Genomic DNA, 21,665 nt, shown 5'->3' on the forward strand with positions numbered 1-21,665 from the left:
ACTTTTTAGTGATTATATATTTACTGAATTTTGAGAATTTTAATGGTAAAGGTTGAATACCTTCCAGAAAAGAATTTTTTTTTTATTAAAAGGAGCAAGAAAAAGAAAAGCTGATATAATTATTGTACATGAAAATTACTGGAGAAAAAGTGATGGTGAACTACTTAAATATAAAAATTATCCTTGGGTATTTTTATGGCAGCACATGTGAAAGCAATAAAATAAAATTGTCAGAGTAGGAATATTAGTTTCTTCTGCTTTACCATTTCAGTCTGAGTCTGTTATAGCAATTAAATTGGGGAAATACATTTTATTTTTCATTCTTTCCCTAAGATAGTTAACACTGGCATCTGTATGTTCCTTAAGTCAATCATTTTATTTGCTCTGGCAGAATTTACAAAAGTTCATTTGTTATATATAGCAGGAGGCTTCAATACTCTGACTCAGCCATTTCTAGATCTACCCATAAAAAGTGTAAGACTTGCTAAGTGTGTGAGAACTATGCTAAAAGGCCATATGGCAGATTTAGGTTCACTAGACATGTGAAGGACTGTGAGCTTGAGATCTAGAGATTCTTCTGATATCCACATGAGCTGTACTCCTGCATTGATTTTATATGATTCATCTTCATAATTTTAGATTATGGATTAGCCAGTTGCATGAAATACCAAAAGCAAGATTAAAAGTAAATGGGAGCCATTCTGAATCAGGAGGGCAACTAGAAAAGGATGCCGGCCATTTCTAGTGGAGGGTCTATAACCAACTATAACAGTGGAAAGTTTCCATTTTAGATGGGCATCTTGTTCCCTCAAAATACCTCTGAATTAAGATTCCTAGTAATCTTAGCACGCAGATAATATCAAACATTAGAAAAGATTTAGAAGCCCCTTATATCCAGGGAAATTCTGTGAGGGTCTATAGGGATGATTGATGGTACCTGATTTGACCAGATTTTATTAAGTTTGCCAGCTAAGAGCATGGAGTAATCGGCACTTGTTGAATGATCAGAAACTGTGGGTTCAAATTTGAAAAATTGTATTTCCCACCTAGAAAACTGTATTCAACTGTTTGCCCAAAAACCAGAGAAATACTAAGAGAGGATTCAACCCATTGGTCAATTTCACTTTAAAAATATGGGACTCTGTTTCTCCTAAACGGAATCTAAAAACTGAAATATCTCCTTTATTTCCCATAATGAATAATCCTTTCCTTCTCTATAAAACTTAGACATGGCTTTCATGTATCCCAGTATCTATTTTTAACATCGTCATTTTATCACAGGTAATCTTTTCCATTACCATGGTAGCTTCATTACCTCACAAATTACTCCTCCATACAGCTTCCTGGATTTTCCATTTGGTCGCAGTTGTTAGTCTGACTATCACTAATGTGCATGTCAATAATTTATCATTTATTTGATACTCTTTCTGTTGATAATACCAGAAGACAAGCTTCTGGATGCCAGGGTAGTTCCTTATTTAAAGGAAGCAAGAGGCAGGTAGGGTGAAAAAATGTATATTGTTGTTTGACGGTAATGAAGAGGTTTCTAGAGAATAAGGGTTTGTCAGTATGATGTCTTATTGTATTATCATTACATAATAGACTATATTTGAAGAGTATTAATAGATACCTTCTATAGCAAAAACAACCTGTTAGATGTCGTCTTTGTTTGTTTGAACCCTGAACAAAAAATCTGAAGTTAAATGGTATTGAAAAATGTGTGTATAAAAGTACTAAAAAATAGTTTAAAGAAGCCCATTCCAAAGCAGAATTTAGCAGGTTAGTTGTTGTGGTCATGGCAGGTGTCTCAGAAAGACTTCTGCATTTTAAGTTGGAGACAGCAGAGTGAAGGCTCGCCTTAGTTATTATGCAGGGATTAGCATGAAAGATGTGAATAATCCTCATAATTGCGTAGTAGAATCTGCTTATGAAGGAATAACATTCTTTTAAGAATGCAGGCTTCCATAATATTCTTTGTGCACAAGGTCTAATTTTTATTTCTCTTTTTCCAGTTTTAGTTCATCCAGAGACGCTTCTGAGGATAAACACCATAGAAATTGCTCCCAGTTTATCCTGATTTGTTTGTTTTTTTTTATGCAAATATTTTAAAAAATGTAAAAATAAAATACTTGCCAATCGATGATTTTTCAATATGTTTTGAGGTTTTGTTATTTCCAGATATGCAAACCTTAAAGTAATGAGAGAAAACTGATCTAGGAATCGAACAAATTTCTAGCCATGATTCCAGAAGCTTCTTTCTTTCCTACCACCATTTGCTATCCTACCCAATAGTGAAATAACTTAATCGGACATCACCTTTGGAGCAAGGATTTTTCAGTGATTTTCCACTGCTCTTGTCAATGTGTGTGTACATCTTGCATGCCACTGTCATTTGAGATTTGAAAGGATTGACCAGTTGGCCCACCGCAGAGTTGCCTGTAAGGGACCTCCCCATTTCTAGGGTGCGTTTCTTGGGAAAATCAGAAATTGTAGATTCCTTCGTAAGGCACCATGGGTCCTATGGATATGAATACCATAGAAATGTAAAATGTATCTTTTCAAAAATAAATGTTGCTTACTCACTTAGACATTTCTACTGTATAGTAATTTGCCTTGCAACATAATGCTTTTCTGTCAAGCAGCGGCTTTTAATTGACTTCTCATCTGTAGAATTTGTCTCTGTAAACGAGCGTGTACTTTCGCTTCACTTTTCCCTTGCTTTCTGCTCCTCTTCCTTCGCTCACTGTTGGGATGGTATTTGGGATTGTTTACTCAGTGATGCTCCTGAGTTTCTTTGCAGTTTAGGTACTGAGCGAAAGGAGTGTAAGGGGGGGGGGGGGAAAGAGCCAGACTTGGTCTTGAACTGGGACCTGTCCTGTTGCAGGGCTTTTGCTCTGCTCGGGAGCCGTAGGTTGGGTCTGTTTACTTGCAGCCGAGCAGGCTGAGAAAGCTTGCATACCCTTGCGCACATGCGTGGCTGAGGTCTCAGATTGGACATCCCAGTGTTCCCAGCAACCCGAGGGCCTGAGAGCTATTCTCTGTGGTGTGAATCCCAGGTACGGAAGATCTGTAACCTTATCTGAACCGGAGTACCTGTGAAATAACCCTGATTGGACTGCGAGTACTGTGAACCCACTGTTTTATATACAGTTTTCACGTTAATGGAAGAGAACAGAACATATTACCTTTTATATTAGGAATAAACCCTGCATTAAATGAGAAGATGCTGTGTCATACTCTCTGCCTAGCAACCTGATAGTTTTGCCTTGGAACTGTCTTTTATCTTGCCAAGTCCTAGCCTGACAGGGAGAGCAGGGAACATCCAGGGTCAAGAAACAAGAAAACTAATTTTGAAGATGTCACAGCTTACAAAACTGGGCTAAGAAAAGTAAAAAATAGTGCAAGAACAGAATCATTTTTTTCTATCGTCTTTAAGGCAACTTCACACAGTTGCTGCAAAATTGACATTTGTGCCAAGTGGAAATGAATGTGAAACTTTTTTTTTTTAACTCTGATGATATTGATGTGATAGTTCCATTACAGTAACACAGTACCTTGTTGCTAAATTGTCGGCATCCTTTTCTTATAGCTTCAGCATAGTCTGGTAACTGTTTCCTAACCCTTCAAAAAATGTACCGATATGTTTTTGGCATCTGTGCACCTTTTGGCATGCATATCATTTTATAATGGTGTCCAGGGTTGTGTGCCATGTCTCCCTTGAAAAATATCCTTCCCCTTCTTGTATATTTTGACCCTATTTTAAACATTTTCTTTACCGAATTTTACAATAGCTTACAGTAATTGAACAATATGATTGATGATCACCCGTTGTGAAAAACACCCACTTGGAAATGTTTACAGGAACATGGCTTTAAATAGTGTGGATAGCATGCATATCACGGATCAGTACTTACGGTTAAGATTAGCCAAAGGCAGTTATTGATATCTGCCAGTACTGGCCATCAATGGGACTCAAACTGTGGGAGCCTGATCGGCTGGGAGCTGGTGTTTTGTCCTCTGAATCACCAGCATGCATGCATGAAATTCAAGTGTATACAGATGAAGAGACTTGATATGGAGCCTGATGGTAGAGTTTGCAACCTGCCCTAAAAAAAACCGATTGGTCCTAGGGACCAAAAAAGATGTGGAACCCAGCTGCTTGTAATGTGTGAGGATTGAATTGTTTATGGTGAATTTTCAAAATTTTCCACTCATAAGAAGCATCTACTTGCTTGAGTCCATATTTTACAAAGTGGGAAATATTTGTATTTCCACTTTAATGCACATATGTAAAGAAATGGGGCGGTCTAGGGCCATTCAAGGACGGGCCAACGCTTATGTGCACAAGTTGTTACCAACAAATGTAAAATAAAGTATCTAATGAGCAAATAAGAATATAAAGCATTGCAGACTTACAAAACAAAAAAAAAGCAATTTACAAGTTGTTACCCTATGAAAGATTACAAAGCTGATGATAAATGCCCCAGATTGTATCATACTTAAGTTCTCCCCTTTAAGATCATAGCATAGCTTCTCAAGATCAGACGCAGTACGCCCTTGATTACACCAATAATCCACGCTAGGGTTAGACTTCCAAATGTAGCAATTGTGAAACGTGAAGCTAATAATAATTGCCCTACCAGAGTCCTATACTTTACTGGAACCATGGACTTGTCCCATCTTCCAGGAGCTCTAACGATGGCATGAGGTATATGGAGAAGCCTAAGATATCAGCTATTTCCTATGCAACCCACAACCAGAAGTGTTGTACAGTCTGACAATGCCACCATATATCCTCCCCTCCCCCTCAACAGATGACTGCATTCAGAAAAATCTGGATATTAGGAGCTACCACCCAGGGAAAAGATCTAGGCATCATAGTGGATAATACTTTAAATTGTCGGCTCAGTGTGCTGCAGCAGTCAAAAACACAAACAGAATGTTAGGAATTATTAGGAAGGGGATGGTTAATAAAACGGAAAATGTCATAATGGCTCTATATCACTCCATGGTGAGACCGCACCTGGAATACTATGTACAATTCCAGTCGCCTCATCTCAAAAAAGATATAGTTGCGATGGAGAAGGTACAGAGAAGAGCAACCAAAATGATAAGGGGATGAAACAGCTTCCCTATGAGGAAAGGCTGAAGAGGTTAGGGCTGTTCAGCTTGGAGAAGAGACGGCTGAGGGGGGATATGATAGAGGTCTTTAAGATCATGAGAGGTCTTGAACGAGTAGATGTGAATCAGTTATTTACACTTTCGAATAATAGAAGGACTAGGGGGCATTCCATGAAGTTAGCAAGTCGCACATTTAAGACTAATCGGAGAAAATTCTTTTTCACTCAACGTACAATAAAGCTCTGGAATTTGTTGCCAAAGGATGTGGTTAGTGCAGTTAGTGTAGCACCAAATTCCAGAGTTTAATTGTGCGTTGAGTAAAAAATAACTTTCTCAGATTAGTTTTAAATGTGTCCCATGCTAACTTCATGGAGTGCCCCCTAGGCTTTCTACTGTCCGAAAGAGTAAATAACCGATTCACATCTACCCGTTCTAGACCTCTCATGATTTTAAATTTCTCTGTTGTATGCCAACAAATGTTGCTAAATAAAGTTATTTAAAAAAAACCCAGTAAATGTATGCCCCCCCCACACACACACACACACACTCTCCCTATAAGTTCCTCACACACCCCCCTCAGAGGGCTCTTTACCCCTTCCTGGGGTCTGCAAAGTAGAAAGAGGCTGGAGCGATCCCCATTTGCTCCTGCCCCACTGGATCCCAGGTTGAAAATGGTGCCGACTGGCCCTGAGGCAGTCGCTATTTTGTTGCACAGCCATTTTTGAAACCGGGATCTGGCTCCTGCTCCTTTCTACTTTGCAAACCCCAGGAAGAGGGTGTGAGGGGAGAGGTGTGAATTTTGTTATTTTGGTTTGTTCTCAGTTTGTTTTACATTCACTTCCTGAAATGAAAGCCACTGAAACCAAAACAAATTTTGGAGGTTTTAGGTGTTTTGTTTTTTTTTCATTTTGTTTTTAAACAAAGCAAAATGCAGCTGGTTAATTTTGTTGAAAAATGAATGCACATCCCTGTTAGAGGTGATGCCTCCAGTGTGGGGTAGAGGCACATTTAGCAGGGCAGCAGGTGCGGGAAGCTTTCACTGCTCCTGCTTGTGCTCTGTGACGAAATGGAGAACTTGGCTTCCAGTTCTAGCCTTACAGGCTCAGTTTACTACAAAGCGGGGATTTTTAACATGTCTGCTCTAGGAACATTTTTAAAGAGAAATGACCTACCTTGTTTGTCTTTGACAATGCAAATGAAAAGTATACGTGCTGAAAGCATCCCCTTACTTTACACTTTGGCTTTTTAATCAGACATTCAATGATAGGAGCAACTTATTGCAAGTCACACACATTCTGGCCCTCAAGCTGCCACATCCACCTTGATAAAAAAAAAATTCCAAAATCCCTACTCGGCAATCCCCATGCAGATACCAATTATCTTACCTTCTATCTTCCCATGTAAATTGCTTCAGTCTATATCAGTGTCTTTATTGGCATAGATCTGTGTGCTACCCTCCTGTATACTTTTTATTTTAGAAGTACCAGTGCTCTGAGATGTACACTGTACCTGCACATACCTGGTATACTTAGGCCTAAGGTCCTGCACATATGTACCAAATACCACTGTACACTGCTTTGGGTGAAAGTGGGGTGTTTTTTTTTTCTTCAAAAAGGCAGTTAATATTTCTGCACATGGCGAGGAAAATAGAATGCATGCATTTGAAAATCAAATGTGCATGTTTAGTTTTCCTCCCCCGCCCTAGCAATGTCCACAGGAATACTTCTTCTCCCACGGCTAAAAGCTTGCGCTAGTACGGAGGACCAAAGTGCAGCCTGGCTAAGTTACCCAGTGAAATACCTTTAAGAATTTCCCTCCCCGTAAGAAAGAAAAAATAAATAAATAAAAGTATTGGCCTGACCTCAAGCAGACTCTTTTATTTATTTATTTACATTTCTGACATCCTCCGTATTATAAACTAGACACATTCTTCTGCCTAAAATCCCAGCAGACAAGCTAAAGCTGATCTTGCGTGGCTTTATAGGAAAAGACCCGGCAGGGTTGATAACGGCTGCACATTAGAAGGATAATCTTAGAAGGGTCTTTTTCTCTTTCTACCCCACCTTTTTCCAGAAGAGGATTTAAAGTGGCGCACAACCTGGTAAAATGCAATCTATAATTAGGCATTACATTCAATAAAGTTGACATCATCAACACAGTGTAAGCCACAAATAATACTGTTACCTCACTTATACCACCACCAGAGGTTGCTCCACCAAAACTAAGTATTTCCCTCTGATATTAGCAGATTGAATTCTGGACCCAGCCTGGAGGCAAGGCATTGGACTGCGATGCTCATGAAATTTTTTGGCCCATTTTTAGCCATTTCTATGTTTTTTTCTCATCCCATCTTTGCATTTTTTTTTTTTATGGTTACTGTTATTCTTTACAGTTTGGGGCTGTTATATTTTTATACATTTTTATGATCTAACAGGTTACGCATCTCTGATGTGTGTCATAAAAGACGTGTAAAACATGATGCATACTAAGACACGCAGAAGTATGTGCTTTGACTAATTTATTTACTCAGAAGAAATAACTATAAACATATCAAAACAAAAAAAAAAGACAAATTCTTAGCAGGCTTGGACAATGGGAACAAAACTTGATATGCCTGTTTAAAAGCAATAGAAATGCTCCCTATGTAACACTACAAAGGACACAATACACTATTCCATTAGGTTGAAAGAAGACCAGAGGTCCCCGAGTCCAATTCTCTAACAACGCCCTTGCAAGCCAATGCAATACCGACACTCCAAAATCATGCGTACAAACTGGACGTCACTTTTTTTTTGTAACATGCATGACCACCTCTCTGGGCGCTCGATGCAATAGGTAAATGAGCCGCTGCGCTAAAAAAGACGCGTTAAGAGATAAATTGTGCGTTCCTAGCGTGTCCATGGCATTGGGTACCCAGGTGAAGTGGCTATGCATGGGTTATGAGCATCTGTTTCCCAAACCCGTGAACAGCCTTGGGTTAGAAAAATGGCCACTCATAAATTGAATGTCTGTTTTCCTAACCTGACCAGCAGCAAGACATTTATTTTTATTTATTTATTTATTTTTCATGTTACTGCTTTTTGTGGTTCCTCCAACTTAATATCGCCACAAGGTACCACAGAAAAACTTTTGGGGCTCCTCAAGACTTAACGCCAATTCTGGGACTGGCGTTAAATTTTGAGGGTAAAAATGGGTACATCGGGCGCACAATAATTTTTTACATAAGGGGGCACTGGTTAATAACCTCATTAACATGGCATTTACATGTGATGAGTGCTATTAGCTACACTTGGTTAGGACGCATGTTTTGGAAGTGCTGATGCCCTTATTGCATAAGGGGTTATGGATGTACAAACAAATTGCATGTCCAACCACAGGTTAACCTGTGTGCCAGACTGGCATCGACTTTTCCCTAGCAGTATTTTTCTTCTAAACTTTATTTCAGTTCTCAGAAGGGGAGGACAACTTTTTAATAAAAATTGTAATTAGAATGTACTTGCACTGTAACTTGGGAGCATCCTTTCAGGTGCATGGCCCTGACTGTCCTCCAGCACCCTGGGAAGGAAGGCTCTGGGGAGAGAGGAATGCTGGGCAGATGGGTGGAGGGTAACTCTAGAACACTGAGTGGTTGGGACAAAAAGGTAAAGGTGGCTGGATATTCTGGGCGGAGGGAAGGAGTGCTAGCTGCATGATTGGAAGGTTGTTCTGTGGAGGGAGGAGAGCTGGCTTGTTGGGATAGGTAGTTGGAAGAATACTCGAGGGAAAAGTGGAGGAGGGCTGGCTGATACTCTGGGGATAGGGAATGGGATGATAGCGGGTGGATAGTTTGGCAGTTGGGGGAGTTCCTGAGTAAGGAGGACGGTTCAGTGGATGGATTGAGGGCTACTCTGGGAAGGCAGGAGCACTGGGTTGATGGTTGGAACTGAAGGTTCTTGGGTAGAGAAGAGTGTTGGATGGATGTTCTGAGGAGAGAGGAACACTGCATTGGTGACTGGAGGGTTCATGAAGAAAGGACTGTTGGGTGGGTGGCTGAAGATGCTTTGAAGTGTCAAAACTGTATGATATGTAGCTCTTGGGAGGGAGGAATGCTGAACAGGTGGTTAGATAATTGTTCTAGGAATGGAAGGAGAAGTGAAACGCGGAGGTTGGATGATTGTTGTCAGTAGGGAGGAATGCTGGGTGGGTAGTTTAGTGGGAAGGCCTGGGGAGGGAGGTGCTCAGGGAGGGCTGCTCTGGGCAGAAAGAGAAACAGCCAGGTGGTTAGAGAGGCTGCAAACCCAGGTAAGCCAGGTTTCAGATTCCGCTGCTGCTCCTTGTGCAAGTAACTTGACCCTCCACAGGCAGAAACTTAGAGGTGAATTTTCAAAAGTTGTGCGTGTAAAAAAAATAGCACCATGTAAGATAGCATGGATGCGAGCAATTGCTATTTCAGAAACCTCACCATATATGTGTAAATCGCAATGCATGAGTAAACTTGCGAGTGTAAAAAAGGGGTGAGCCAGGGGTGTTCTGGGGAGGGGCCAACATTTACAGGAGTGAGTTGCTATTTTAAAGCAATTTGCAAATGTAAATTTGATAGCTTACTTGCACATATTTATTCCTGCTCAATATTTGGAGTAAGTGATTAACGTCTTAAAAGAGAAAAAAATGCCAGAGTGAAGGGGTCTGGGTGAAATGAGAGGACTTCAGGCTGAACAGCAAAAAAGGGTCTTCACAAGCTGCAATTGGACTGGTAGACTGAGTAGCGACGGCAGAAAAAGACACAAGTGGTCCATCCGGTCCGTCCAGCAGTTTTATTTTTGGGGGGGTTAAAAGTAACTGCCTGTTTGTGCAGGTTACCCTCATGCCTTCTGTTAAGGGTGCCGACCCACTGTTTGGGAAGCCCTACCAGGTGCATGTAAAAAATCTCCTAACTTGTGCACGTAAAAGCCAACTTATGGGGGTAAATGCGTGTAAATAAAGCCTATAAAATTTACTCCCTTATCCCTTTAAATTTTGGGGTAAAAGCAGGTGCGTATTTCATTTGCGCACGCTTAAACATATATATATATAGAAACATAGAAATGACGGCAGAAGAAGACCAAACGGCCCATCCAGTCTGCCCAGCAAGCTTTTGCACTTATTTTTTTCATACTTAGCTGTTATTCTTGGCCCTTATAAGTAACTTTTTGGTTCTATTTCACTTCCACAGGTTATAAAATAGTGTAGTGACTTTGCACTCACACCTGGGTAAGGGTCAGCAGTTTGGAAAGTTATCCTCCCTGAGGGTGAGCCCTCTGGAGTCAGAGAAATACCTCCAGTACCTGAATGTAACCTGCTTTGAAGGGCCTGAAAAAAAAGCAGAATATAAATCAACTAAAGGCTGCTCTGGGCAGGGAGGGAAGGAGGAGCGGTTGGAAAGGGCCTTTTGGAGCCGATCCTGGCAGGTGCTAGAGGGGTGTCCGGGTAGGGGGAGAACGTTTGGGACCTCCCAGCGAGTGAGGGGTGGGTAATTGGGCTGGGGGAGGGCCGGCTCGGGCTCTCTCCCCCCGCTCCACGTGTGGCAGCCGTGACCGGACCCGGCCCTGTCTCCGCCCAGTGGGGGGGGGCCGAGCTCTGCCTGGGTGCGGGCGGGGAGAGGCCGCCTGGCTCCCGGCTCTTTCCCCGGTCGGAGCCTGCAGGATGAGCTCCCCCTTCCCGCTGCCCCGTCCCCTGCGGCGCACGGTGAGCCTGAGCCCGGGCCGGAGCGTGCGGCTGGTGGTGCTGGGGCAGGGCGCGGTCGGCAAAACGGGTAAGGAAGGGACGGGGCCGGATGGCTGCGGCGGCGGCTGGCGATCGTCTCCAGCGCCGCGGGGCTTGGGTCGAGCCGCTCTCGGGGGGCAGGGGCTTCCTTGATCCGGTCCTGCGCCGGTTTCTCGGCTCCGGGGGGGACCCGTCCTCCCCCTCCGCCTCGGGGCTAGATGTACAGGTTTCCGGGCTGGTGCAGACAGAAATGTGCCCCGCATGCTGTGAGCGCCCTGAGTTGAGCCGAATCTGCCTGATTTTTGGGAATGTCAGGAGCAAGGGCAGAGAATGAAAGGATCGGATGTACTTTTATTTTGTATTAAAAAAGAAATGAAACGCATGCAAAGGGTTGAGTTGGGTGACAGCACGGGAGGGGGGGCTTGTGGTTCCATTTTTTAACAGAGGGGTCTGTGGGATATTTCTGTGCTTCGGGGGCAGGGGAGGCGGGAAGAAGCAGGTTAAATCACTTTTGGGCCGATGTAACGCGGCGTGCGGTAAAACTTTGATCTGAAATTCTGCTCGCAGTTTTTTTTTGTTTGTTTTGTTTTAACTTTCCTGATGATGATAAAAAAATTGCCACACAGTAAGCGAATGGGATGCTGACGCATTCGGCATTTAAAAGCTGCCAACCCGTGTTAAAGTGCAGGCTCAGTCTGTTGCTTGAGCTGAGCGCACTTTTTAACTCTAGGGGAGAGCCCTTTTGCGCACAAACGAGCACAAGTCACATGTGTGCACACAACATTGCTTTGTGCTTGCTGGTGACTGCATAAATCATGGAGCTAGACAGGGAAGCTGCCGAGCTCAGGGGGAGGCAACCACACAGACCTGAGCAGTGCCGGCTCCCACAGCCACCCAACACCCCAGGCCTGCACGGCAGGGGCAAGGCTGGCTCCCATTCTGCCCAGGGAGGGAACAAGATTTGCCCTCCCATGGTGATGCCACTGCTGCCCTCTCCTTCTGCAAGCCGGGCATCCATGGTGACGGTGCCCAGTGAGCGGCACTCGCTCTGTCACCGGGTGTGCAGGGCCAGGACGCCCTCATTTCAAAACTTTTAAAAAGGGAGGGAGGGAAAATGTATGCGCATAAATCCGGCATGCGGGTACACTGACAGCCCCATATAATAACTCTAGTGCAGGAAACTTTACTCCATCTCTGACCAGAAGTACAATTTCCAACGTAAAAAAGGAACATGAGTCAAGTCTATGCACCCCTCGGCATTGGCATGTGGGGGGAAGGTGGTAATGAGTAAATTTACTGGAGGGCATTTTCTGTGTGCAAAGCTCCTTGCCTCAGCAGTAAGGTGTATGCAGCACTGCAGGTAAAACTACTGTTCCCTCCGCTGTGCGCACCTTATTACATCAGCCCCCTTTGATTTCACGGGTGATGCGGCATTTTCAGAAACTGATTCCTACCCTGGAACACTGATTTAGTACTTTTATTTAATAAGCAATTGCATTTTGAATTTTGAAGGGCTTCTATAATGCTGAAAGTGCTTAAGTTGTGCCAATTGTTTAATGGTTTATTGTTATTGTTCAATGTTCTTTGTAAAATAACCCCGGTCCTACCTCCCAGACCAGGGCAATCTTTTCGTTTCATGTAAACCGGACTGATTTGTATTGTATACAGGAATTCCGGTATATAAAAAATTAAAAATAAATAAAATAAATAACCAGGATGCAGTGGGTAATATATGGAGGGTGTGAACTGATTAGGGTCTGCAGACGCCCTGTGCGGCGCTGACGTACAGGGCTCTCTCCTCCCGCAGATTGCACACCACGAACCTCCAAAGCTCCGTTTTGCGCACCGCAACCTTTCCCAGCTCCATGCCTCTCCGCCCTCGTTCTCTGCTTTCAAAAATGCCGCCCTGACATCTAACTATAATGCCCTGCTCACTTCCGGCGCCTTCCGTCCGCCTAATGCTCCCGCTGGCCTGGCTTGTTTTATAACTAAAAACCTTTTATACTTTTCTGGAACAAGTTAGCAGACAGTAAGGTGACTGATCCCAGAAAGAACACATCTTGAGTTTCATGTTCAGTTTTCACTGCAGAAACAATGTGAATAAATTGATTTTTAACTGGTAAACTGTGCGTGTGTGAGAGCCTTTACAGAAAGGGTGCTGGGTGAATGGCCCAGCCTCCCTGTGGAAGTGGTGGAGACCAGGGCAGTATCAGAATTCAGGAGAGGAAGGGACTATGAAGCTGATCAGCAGATGAGGAGAGCCTTATGGGCTTTTACCTGCCATCATGTTCTTCATTTCTTCCTCACCCTGTGCCATAGATGGACAAGTGCAAGTCTCATATTTACTAAGTAGCCTTTAATCAGACACTAAGCTGTCATTTTTACTGATTTTTCTCCTCCCCGCAGACATTGCTAATTATATACAGAATCTTCCTGGTGGGCGGTAATTTTATAATTAACAAATATACTTTGTGGCGTATGCTCTTAGGTTTCTTTAGCAGTTCTGACACTCCGCTTTGGAAATTGAATTTCTATTGAAACGGTGATGAACCTAGAAAAGCACGTGCAGACAGGTTGGGTAAGAAATATATTTCACTGGAGTTGTCTCATCTGTCATGTGTACCAAGGAAATGCATAGCTGCTTGTTTACTGTGGATGTTTGTGGTTAACAAGTTGGAGTCATCTCCATTCGAAAAGAAATCTGATATCCGACCATTACTGCCCTGGTGCTGCTTGAAATATCTGTAACATTTTAGCAGAGTCTCGTAACTGGGCCAGTATTTTCCAATCTCTTCCTCCCCGTCTCTGCTGATCCTTGATGGTAAATATGGATTGTTCACACTGCCTCTCCTATCCCATTCATTCTGTAATGCCACAATAAAGCAGACGATGTTCCTGTTTGGATTCACAATAATAAATTCAGATGCTGCACCCACTAGATGACATTATCGTATTTAATATACAGTACGAACTCTCTGATGGGAACGGTACATAAGACACCTGCTTGTAAAATGGCAAACAAATTCCCCATTTCCAAATATGGAGGAGAAAATCTTTCACCGGTGGGCCACGCTCTCTGAGACTCTCGTATTTTAGCAGGTTTGTTTTTCTTTGTAGGGAATCTGCTAAAAAGGCAGGATGTGGCTTGATGATCTGCTGGCACCTCAGAGGCAAAACATGTTCCAGGTGCCAAAACTTGATTAGAGTCTAACGCTAACGTGCAAAATTTGGCACGGTGCTTACTAGTGTATAGGAGAGGTCATCCTGGGGCAGTATCCAGGGTGGAATATGAGCCATAAAATCCAGGAGCAGAGTCTGGGAGGTGCTACCAGGTAAAACAGAACAGAGTGTTGCTTCTTCCAGCTGCAGTACCTTTGACTTTAAATCGCCTGCAAATCTGTATCTTGTATGGGTCATTGTCTTGGATGGTGTGTTTGGTGTTTGTCTTGCTCACGGTTTCCCTGACCCCACTTCTCCTAGCGTGGGACCTCGTGTGCCATACTTGGCTTGGACATCACAGACACCTGAATGCTGTCTGATCGTGTGATGTGTTTGGGATGTAAACAAATGCCTGTCTTGACGCCAAGAAATTCTTCTCACTTGTGACCTCAGCCCTATTGAATCTAAGCTTCCTAAGATAAAGCGCACTGCATTCATAACATTAATATCTTGGCCCCAGCCACTTTTGACTTTATTTGGTAGACTAGATTATATGTAAGGTGAATAAAGGTAGTCCCAGGAGCCTTTGTTCCGCATCCCTCATGATGTTTCAGACTAGTTTCCTTTTATCCCTGATCCCATTTGAGTTTCTAGGCAAGTCTGGTAGTTTTCTCTCTAAATCTTTGTATTCCCCATGTTGTAATTTTGCAAACGTGGCATATAGGATTAAACACTTTCTAGATATCCACATGCATGGCCCTTCAGAAATGTGTATGTGCCTGGGTCTTTCTGTTTGCAGGGTTTGTGTTCCCGGTTTCATCCTTTGTGGATTAAGTCAGGAAATAATAGATTTTCTGTACTTTTAAATGGGAGGTATGGATTTCAGGGTGATTACTTACAAACATTCACATTTAACTGCTCAGCTGTTTTTGCCTTTATGAAGTTGCTTGTTATAGTAAATGATACTTTTTATCTTTCATTATTTTGTAATATTTCCACAAATGAGGTTTTGATCTCTGGCTTGAGATCTTCTTTGCTGCCTTGGTAAGAGAGATACAAAAAAAAAAAACATAGGGAAAGAGGATAAGTCTATCTGAAGGGACCTAACAGGTCTATTGCTTTGGTAGGAAAGCAATCACATAATTATAGAATTGGTTTACTTTAATCATCACCATATCTCTGTGCAGTGTCTGGATTGCATATGATGTGTGTCTGTGTGTATATGCTGGATGCCCTTGGCTACTCATGTACTGTTTTTTCGTGCATTTCCTTCTAAGTGCATCAAGGGGTCATAGATGTTTTACATTCCCTTTTGTTCAATAAATGCTTTAAAACCTATTTCCCTACTCCTCCCCGACTGTCCATCCTTCTCAAAGCTATCATTTTAGTTTCTATAGCTTTCTTTTATCTTGTGTTCTCGAGCAGCCCAAAAATCAGCAGGGACATTTTTAGACAAATAGGGAATTTCCTGAGGGGAGCCGAATCCATAGGGAATTTTGGCATTCTCATCCCAATCTCTCCATGGCCTCTTGTATCCCTGCCAAATGCAGCCTTTACTGTCTTGAATGAGTTCTCTTACCTATAAAATATGAGTGGTTTCCATTGCTGGCAGTTTGCAGCTGGTTGAATGACTTCAGTTTGACTGTTGTGCCCATTTAACGGTTCAATAAAGAAAACTTTTTGTTGTTGTTGTTGCAGTAGGACTGTTTAATGCTGGCTTTGCAAATCCCTAGTGAGGATCCATTTCCTGAGGCCCTTAGGGGGCTCGGTCTCAGAAAGCATGTGGTTCTTGCTGATTTCCCATGTACATATATAGCAGCTGTTTAAAGTAGGAAAGAGACCTTGGTGTGAAACAGCTCTAATGCCGATACTTTTAAAAGGATTTGCTCAACTCCCTACATGGCCTCTAATGAGACCTGCTTGCCCCTGTGTTTCCGCTCTCACATCTGTATGTTACAAAATGAAAGTCGCTGTCGGGAAGCTTTTGGGTTAGCATCTCAGCATGAAGACCAGCAGCTAAAAGATTGTTATACTGTGCAAAGTAAGGATCATGATTTCACCCTTAGATTAACATTGAATGTAGAAACTTGCTCGGTTTATCAGCCTGTCAGTCATTTTAGAATTCAAGTCGGGGAAATATAGGAGAACTTGTGGACATATGAAAGGAGGGTTGGGTTTTTTTTTTAATTTTTTTTTTAATTTTTGTAGGTTTTTATTTTTAAGCAATGATCAGTGTAGCATGGTGTACCTCCATGCAGGGCCCCTTCAGTCTCATCTTTTCCACAGAGCCCATCGATCTTTCTCGCCTTCTGAAAGGGAATATTTTGCTTCCCAGGAGCACAGGAGTCGTTCCCGCAGTCTTTTCTCACCCCTTTAATAATCTTTAGGTAGGTTTGCAAGCCTTTTGTAAGTTGTTTTCTTCTTTTTTTTTTCGGTGGCCATGTGGTCCATTGAGGTGGGCTTTGATTGCAGTTTTTCTTGACATAAAGACATTTGATTTTACTGCATTAATTTTTCATACGGCGCCCCAGAAGAAGAAAGCCAGTGGCTTGACAAGGGCCCCCTGTGTGAGAGATTCGTGAGTTTCACAGATCCCCATGATAGATGTGCCATTTGCCTGAGGAACAACCACGACGTCTGGGGTTGTCCTTGCTGCATGACTATGACCCTCTAGAGGGCGTTGTTCCTGGTTTAACCTCATGGAAACCAGGGGTGATACCCTAAAAAAAAAATTATTCCTGTTTTGTTTTCATTCTGGGGTGGGCCATTTCGGGTCCACCCGCAGATCATTTTTATTCGTATTTTTGTTTTTCTGTTTCATTGTTTAAAAAAAACAAAACCCCGGAACCCACTCCAACCTTTCCCATTTATCAAAATATTGAGCCCACCCTTCTGACTCCCTTAGGACTCACCAAAAATGCATAGTGGTCTAGTGGGGGTGGGGCCTGGGATTGACCTCCCGCTCCCAGGCCAGCGGCTACCATTAGTCAAAATGGTGCCGGCCACCCTTTGCCAAATCATGTGACAGGGACTGCCCAATGACACTGGTAGCCCCTGTCACAAGATAGGGGCAGAGTGCTGCCCGTGCCATTTTGACTAATGGCACCCACTGGCCTGGGAGTGGGAAGTCACTCCAGGCCCCCCCCCCCCCCAACTAGACCACTAAGCATTTTTAGTGAGTACTGGTGGGGTCCATTGGTGGGAGGCCTCAATACTTTAATAAATAGGAAAGGTTGGGCGGGTTCTGGGATTTTTTTAATTGGCTTTTTTTTTTGGCCACTCCCCCCCCCCCCCCCCCCCCCCCCCGAATGATAGGAAAAACAACATGAACTTTAATGTGTTTTCCTATCTTTTTTTTATTCTGCAGTGCATCAAAATAGGAGATATTGATATTTGCTATGTTGTTGGAAATGAATGCCCACCCCTAGAAAACATTACAGATGAGATACTGTAAGTCTGGCCCTTTCATATTTGCAATGGAGGCATCAACACCAAGGGGCCCAGGAAGTGCACACACTGCTGGCATTATTGAGAGGGCATGTATCGCCCAGACAGGACCAGGGACATAGGCCATCATCTGCCTCCTCCCACCCAAAGAGAACAAAGAGTTCAGCCTCTCGGGTACCAGCATCACGGAGGACCAATGATATGCATCGGGCAAAGGCCAAGAAGCATTGGCATTGGTCTCCAGCGCTGGGAGCAAGGATTCTGATGGCAGGACTCAGGAATGTCTTCTCTCATATGCATTCCAGGGGCAGCCGCATCTTCTCTTATTTCATTTCCAGGATACTGATTTGGGTTGTTTTACATTTTTTCTTCTGAAGAATATTATATATATATACACAGCAATTGTCCCCAAGAATAGCAGAAATAGAGCTCCACTCACAGTTCGCGCTCTCGCACCAGCTTCTGATTCCTTGTCACTGTTAAACATTAGTGAGCGAGGAAGGTATGAGAGAATCTACTGTAGATAGTGGGTCACTGTAGGGGAAGAAACGAGAAAGGGGAGGATATGTAGGAAGAGCGCACAATCGGGGAGAGGGTCACCTGAAAAATGGGGGAAAACTGATTGTGAAGATAAAGGAAATAGTGACAAGTGGAAGCAGGAGGACAAGGCGAGGACAAGGGCTAAGGTGAATACTATTTGGAAGAGGGCACCCTGCAGGAAAGCAGGAGAAGGGGAGCAAATAGAGAAGGGGAAACAGTTGGAGGAGTTTGGGTATCTCCAAGAAGGGCTCCCACTGATGACCGTGGAGCTGCGGGACTCCATTTGGGTGCAGTTACTCGGTGGAAGTAAGTTTCTCTAATCTGGAGGCCTATGTAAAACACATTGTAGGCTCTACCAGGATATGGAGAGGCTGGGGGTTTTTTCTTTTTCTTTTTTGCCAAAGTCCTGGGGCGGAGTTAAGAGTATGCATGGAGTTTCTGTTGGTCCCTTCCACTACATATACTGAATGTATTTGTGCTGGTGCAAAAGAACAGGAGAAAATAACCTTTGAGTGAATAGCTCGAAGTATTCGCCTGGATTCGCAGCTCCTGATTTTCACAAAATTGAAGACTTGCAAATTTCTCAATGAACAGTATTTGCGTAAAGTTCTACATAGTCCCTTTTCTTGTTCTGAGGGTGTGCACTGTGCAGAAAACACTTGGAGATATGACAAATGCACCACCCATATTTCTAGCAAATCTCACAGGTTCAGTGTTTTGTATTTCGGTGCAAAGATTTTTAATCTTTTGGGGGAAAATACTTGGCAGCATAGATTTAGAACCTTTTATGGCATATAAACTTTGCAATTTAATCCACCCATAAACTAACTGACAATTTACAATTTTCACCCTTAGTCTCTTTCTTTTTACAGAGTAGTGGAATTAATTAGTAATGGAATACAGTTTCTCATTCTGAACTACTCTTAAGTAAAAAAAAAAAAGAAAATATATATATATATATATATATATATATATATATATATATAAAATATAATTTTTTTTTTCTCTTCTAATGCAGCAATGACTGTGCGATTTATCACCAAAAGATTCATTGGCGATTATGATCCAACGCTTGGTAAGTATGTTCAATTCTAGGGACATTTTTCCTAAGCACTGTAACTATTTCCTTCTTCCCATATGCAAATGATGTATTTTTAGGAGGAACACTCACGCCTTGGAGATCTTGCGGCTGTGGTTTGCATGGGTAGTGGAGAAACGAGCTCCTTCTGCAGAGGAGGAAGGTACCATCGGGAAGGCCCTAAATTTCCTCTGTATACAAGTTAGCAGGACAAGAACTGACACGACGAGATGGTGACGCACTACCAGACGTGTCTGTGTGGAAGGGCAGACCCCTTAACACGTTTTTTTCTGCCTATTGCCTGGCAATGGCGCCTGCACAGTGTAGGAACTTGCTAAGGCCAACTCAGCTAGTGCTGAAATGTGCTTATCAGTGGGGGAAAAAATAACTTTTATAGCTTTTGTAGATGGACATGACAGAGGGAGGGGAGGGGTGGAAAGGGGCACTGTGGTAAGATAAGGCCATAGCAGAAAAATTACATGAATTCTATGCTTCAGTCCTTACTGAGGAGGATATTGGGAAGATACCTAAGATCGAACCATTCTCTAATTTGATTCGGAGGAACTGAATCACATTAGTGTGAATCTGGAAGAGGTGCAAGAACAAATTGACCAACTAAATAGAGAATCAATGAGACCTGATGGTATTCATCCTAGAGTTTTAAAGAAAATCAAATATGAAATTAAAGACCTGCTACTGATAATCTGGTAACCTAATATTCAAATTTGTCTCTACTTGGACTGGAGGGTAGCAAATGTTACCCCAGTTTTCAAAACGGGCTCCAGGGGTGACCCAAGTAACTATAGACTGGTGAGTCTGATGTCTATGCCTGTTAAGTAGTGAAGGCTATGAAGAACAAACTTATTTTAAATAATGGATAAACATGGCTTAACGGGGAAGAACCAGTATGGATTTAGCAAAGGGAAGTCATGCCTTCCTTATCGTATTACTAGACCAGTCATTATAATTGGGATTTCCTCCCTCCTCAGCTTGAAGGAGACAGAGGACACACCTTTTTCATGACTTCACTTAGGGCTATAAAGGAGGCTTAGCCCTGGCCAAAACCAGTAGTTCTCTGTCTCCAGCAATGGCACACACAAGAAGATGTAGCTCCCAGAGTCTGGGTGTACCCTGGCCTGGCTGAGTCCTATTGCTCCTGGGTCATCCCAGTGGTAGCATTTCCCAGGCCCTATCCTGGTTGAGGTCCTGGCGGACCCTCATTGCCTGTGGGCCAGGGCTAGGAGCTGGTTTGCTTAGAGAATGCTGCAGCTGGGTCACTGTCCGTCCCTTGGGGGGGGTACCTGGCAATCTCAGCTCTAACAGCCCTTAAAAAGGGAGGGTGCAATTCACAGCCCTGCAGTCTCAGTTCACGGATGTTAAAGCAACTTGGTGTACAGAGGGGATCTGAGAAGGCACCAGCCATGAAGTCCAGCAGGGGCTCAGCCCTGCAAGGCGCCTTCTGCCTCAAGGAAAGCCTAGCAAAGAATCTTTAGGGTGAAAAACCATAACACTGACCCTCAAGCTAGGTAATAGCGATTGAGATCTGAGCTTTGATCCCGGGCCGAAACAGCAGCATCAGGACAGCACAGGGCCATCAAGGGAGGGGAATCTCCCTTTCCCTTTGGGGATATGCTAGGAGCCAGCCCCAGGATAATATCTGGGGAAAGCCTCCTTTTGAACACCATAAATTGGTCACGCAGGTCTGAGTCAGTCACTGACTTCGAGACGAGGATTGCTAAGGCAGCCCTCTCTTCCCCCACTTGAGCAAGGGGAAGCTTTGGTCTTGCAGTATGATAAGGAAGGTGAAATTATCCTTATTGATAATTTTCTTTGTTTGAATATTGCTAGACCAATAAAGGATCCCACCCAGGAAGACGAGGGCGAGGAGGGTCAGGGGGACTCAGGGCATCAGGTGAGGTGCGACTTCCAGCTCTCTTTTTCTGCTGTCTATATCCTTTCCTCATGTTACATACGGGTCTCGGTACCCCGTAATATCCATTTCAAGAATGGAGTACAAAGGGGATTCCTAGTGGTCACATGGCAGGCGGCTACTGGGTTTGGCCAGGGCTACGCCTCCTTTATAGCTCTAAGTGAAGTCAGAAAAAAGCTGTGTCCTCTGTCCCCATCAAGCTGAGGAGGAGGGAAATCCCAATTGTAATGACTGCTCTAGCAGTATTCAAGGAAAGAAAATGATCAGGTAAGTATAATTTCATTTTATCTATTAGGAAGCCCATATTCAGTAGGCTGGCTAGTTGGCAAGTTAACAGGATAATGATGGCCAGATAACTTGTCCTGTTTATTCAATGGGATAAACGTCCCGCTGAATATAACTATAACCTAACCAGCTATGTTTGAATATGGCCGGTTAGGATCTAAATTTATCCGGCCTTGTGTGGCTGGATAACTTGCTACTTAACCGGGTATCTTTAAAGATATCGGCTAAGTAGCGCTGTCAAGAAAAGCAATTAAAGACAGTGGACCATCCTCTCCCTCCCCCCCCCCAAATATCTTGTAACGGTCCTGTTGGGTCATGCCCTCTTCAACCTCTGAACTCAAAATATTAACAAGAGACCCCTCCTCACCCCGGTGTATCGTAAAC

General features: G+C 43.2%; 2 protein-coding genes across 7 annotated transcripts in view; both read left to right on the forward strand.

Moving 5' to 3' along the window:
• MRPL21 (mitochondrial ribosomal protein L21) overlaps positions 1-2,586 on the forward strand; it is a 45,608-nt gene extending 43,022 nt beyond the window's left edge. Inside the window, exon 7 of the mRNA XM_029582234.1 lies at positions 2,013-2,586. Within this exon, the coding sequence (XP_029438094.1) occupies positions 2,013-2,077 (65 nt within the window). The 3' untranslated portion in view covers positions 2,078-2,586. The remainder of the gene's footprint in view (positions 1-2,012) is intronic.
• Positions 2,587-10,824: 8,238 nt separating this feature from the next.
• Positions 10,825-21,665, forward strand: part of LOC115079425 (circularly permutated Ras protein 1-like) — a 144,332-nt gene continuing 133,491 nt past the window's right edge. For 5 of the 6 annotated variants that reach the window (XR_003853287.1, XM_029583010.1, XM_029583016.1 and 2 more), the window contains exon 1: positions 19,007-19,063. The gene's annotated coding sequence lies outside the window, so the exon portion shown is untranslated. Of the gene's footprint in view, positions 10,892-19,006; positions 19,064-21,665 lie in introns of those variants that run through there. The other variant, XM_029583013.1, reaches the window with a different exon arrangement.

Source organism: Rhinatrema bivittatum, chromosome 17 (genome assembly GCF_901001135.1).
Source record: "Rhinatrema bivittatum chromosome 17, aRhiBiv1.1, whole genome shotgun sequence".
In the NCBI taxonomy this organism is placed as follows: domain Eukaryota; kingdom Metazoa; phylum Chordata; class Amphibia; order Gymnophiona; family Rhinatrematidae; genus Rhinatrema; species Rhinatrema bivittatum.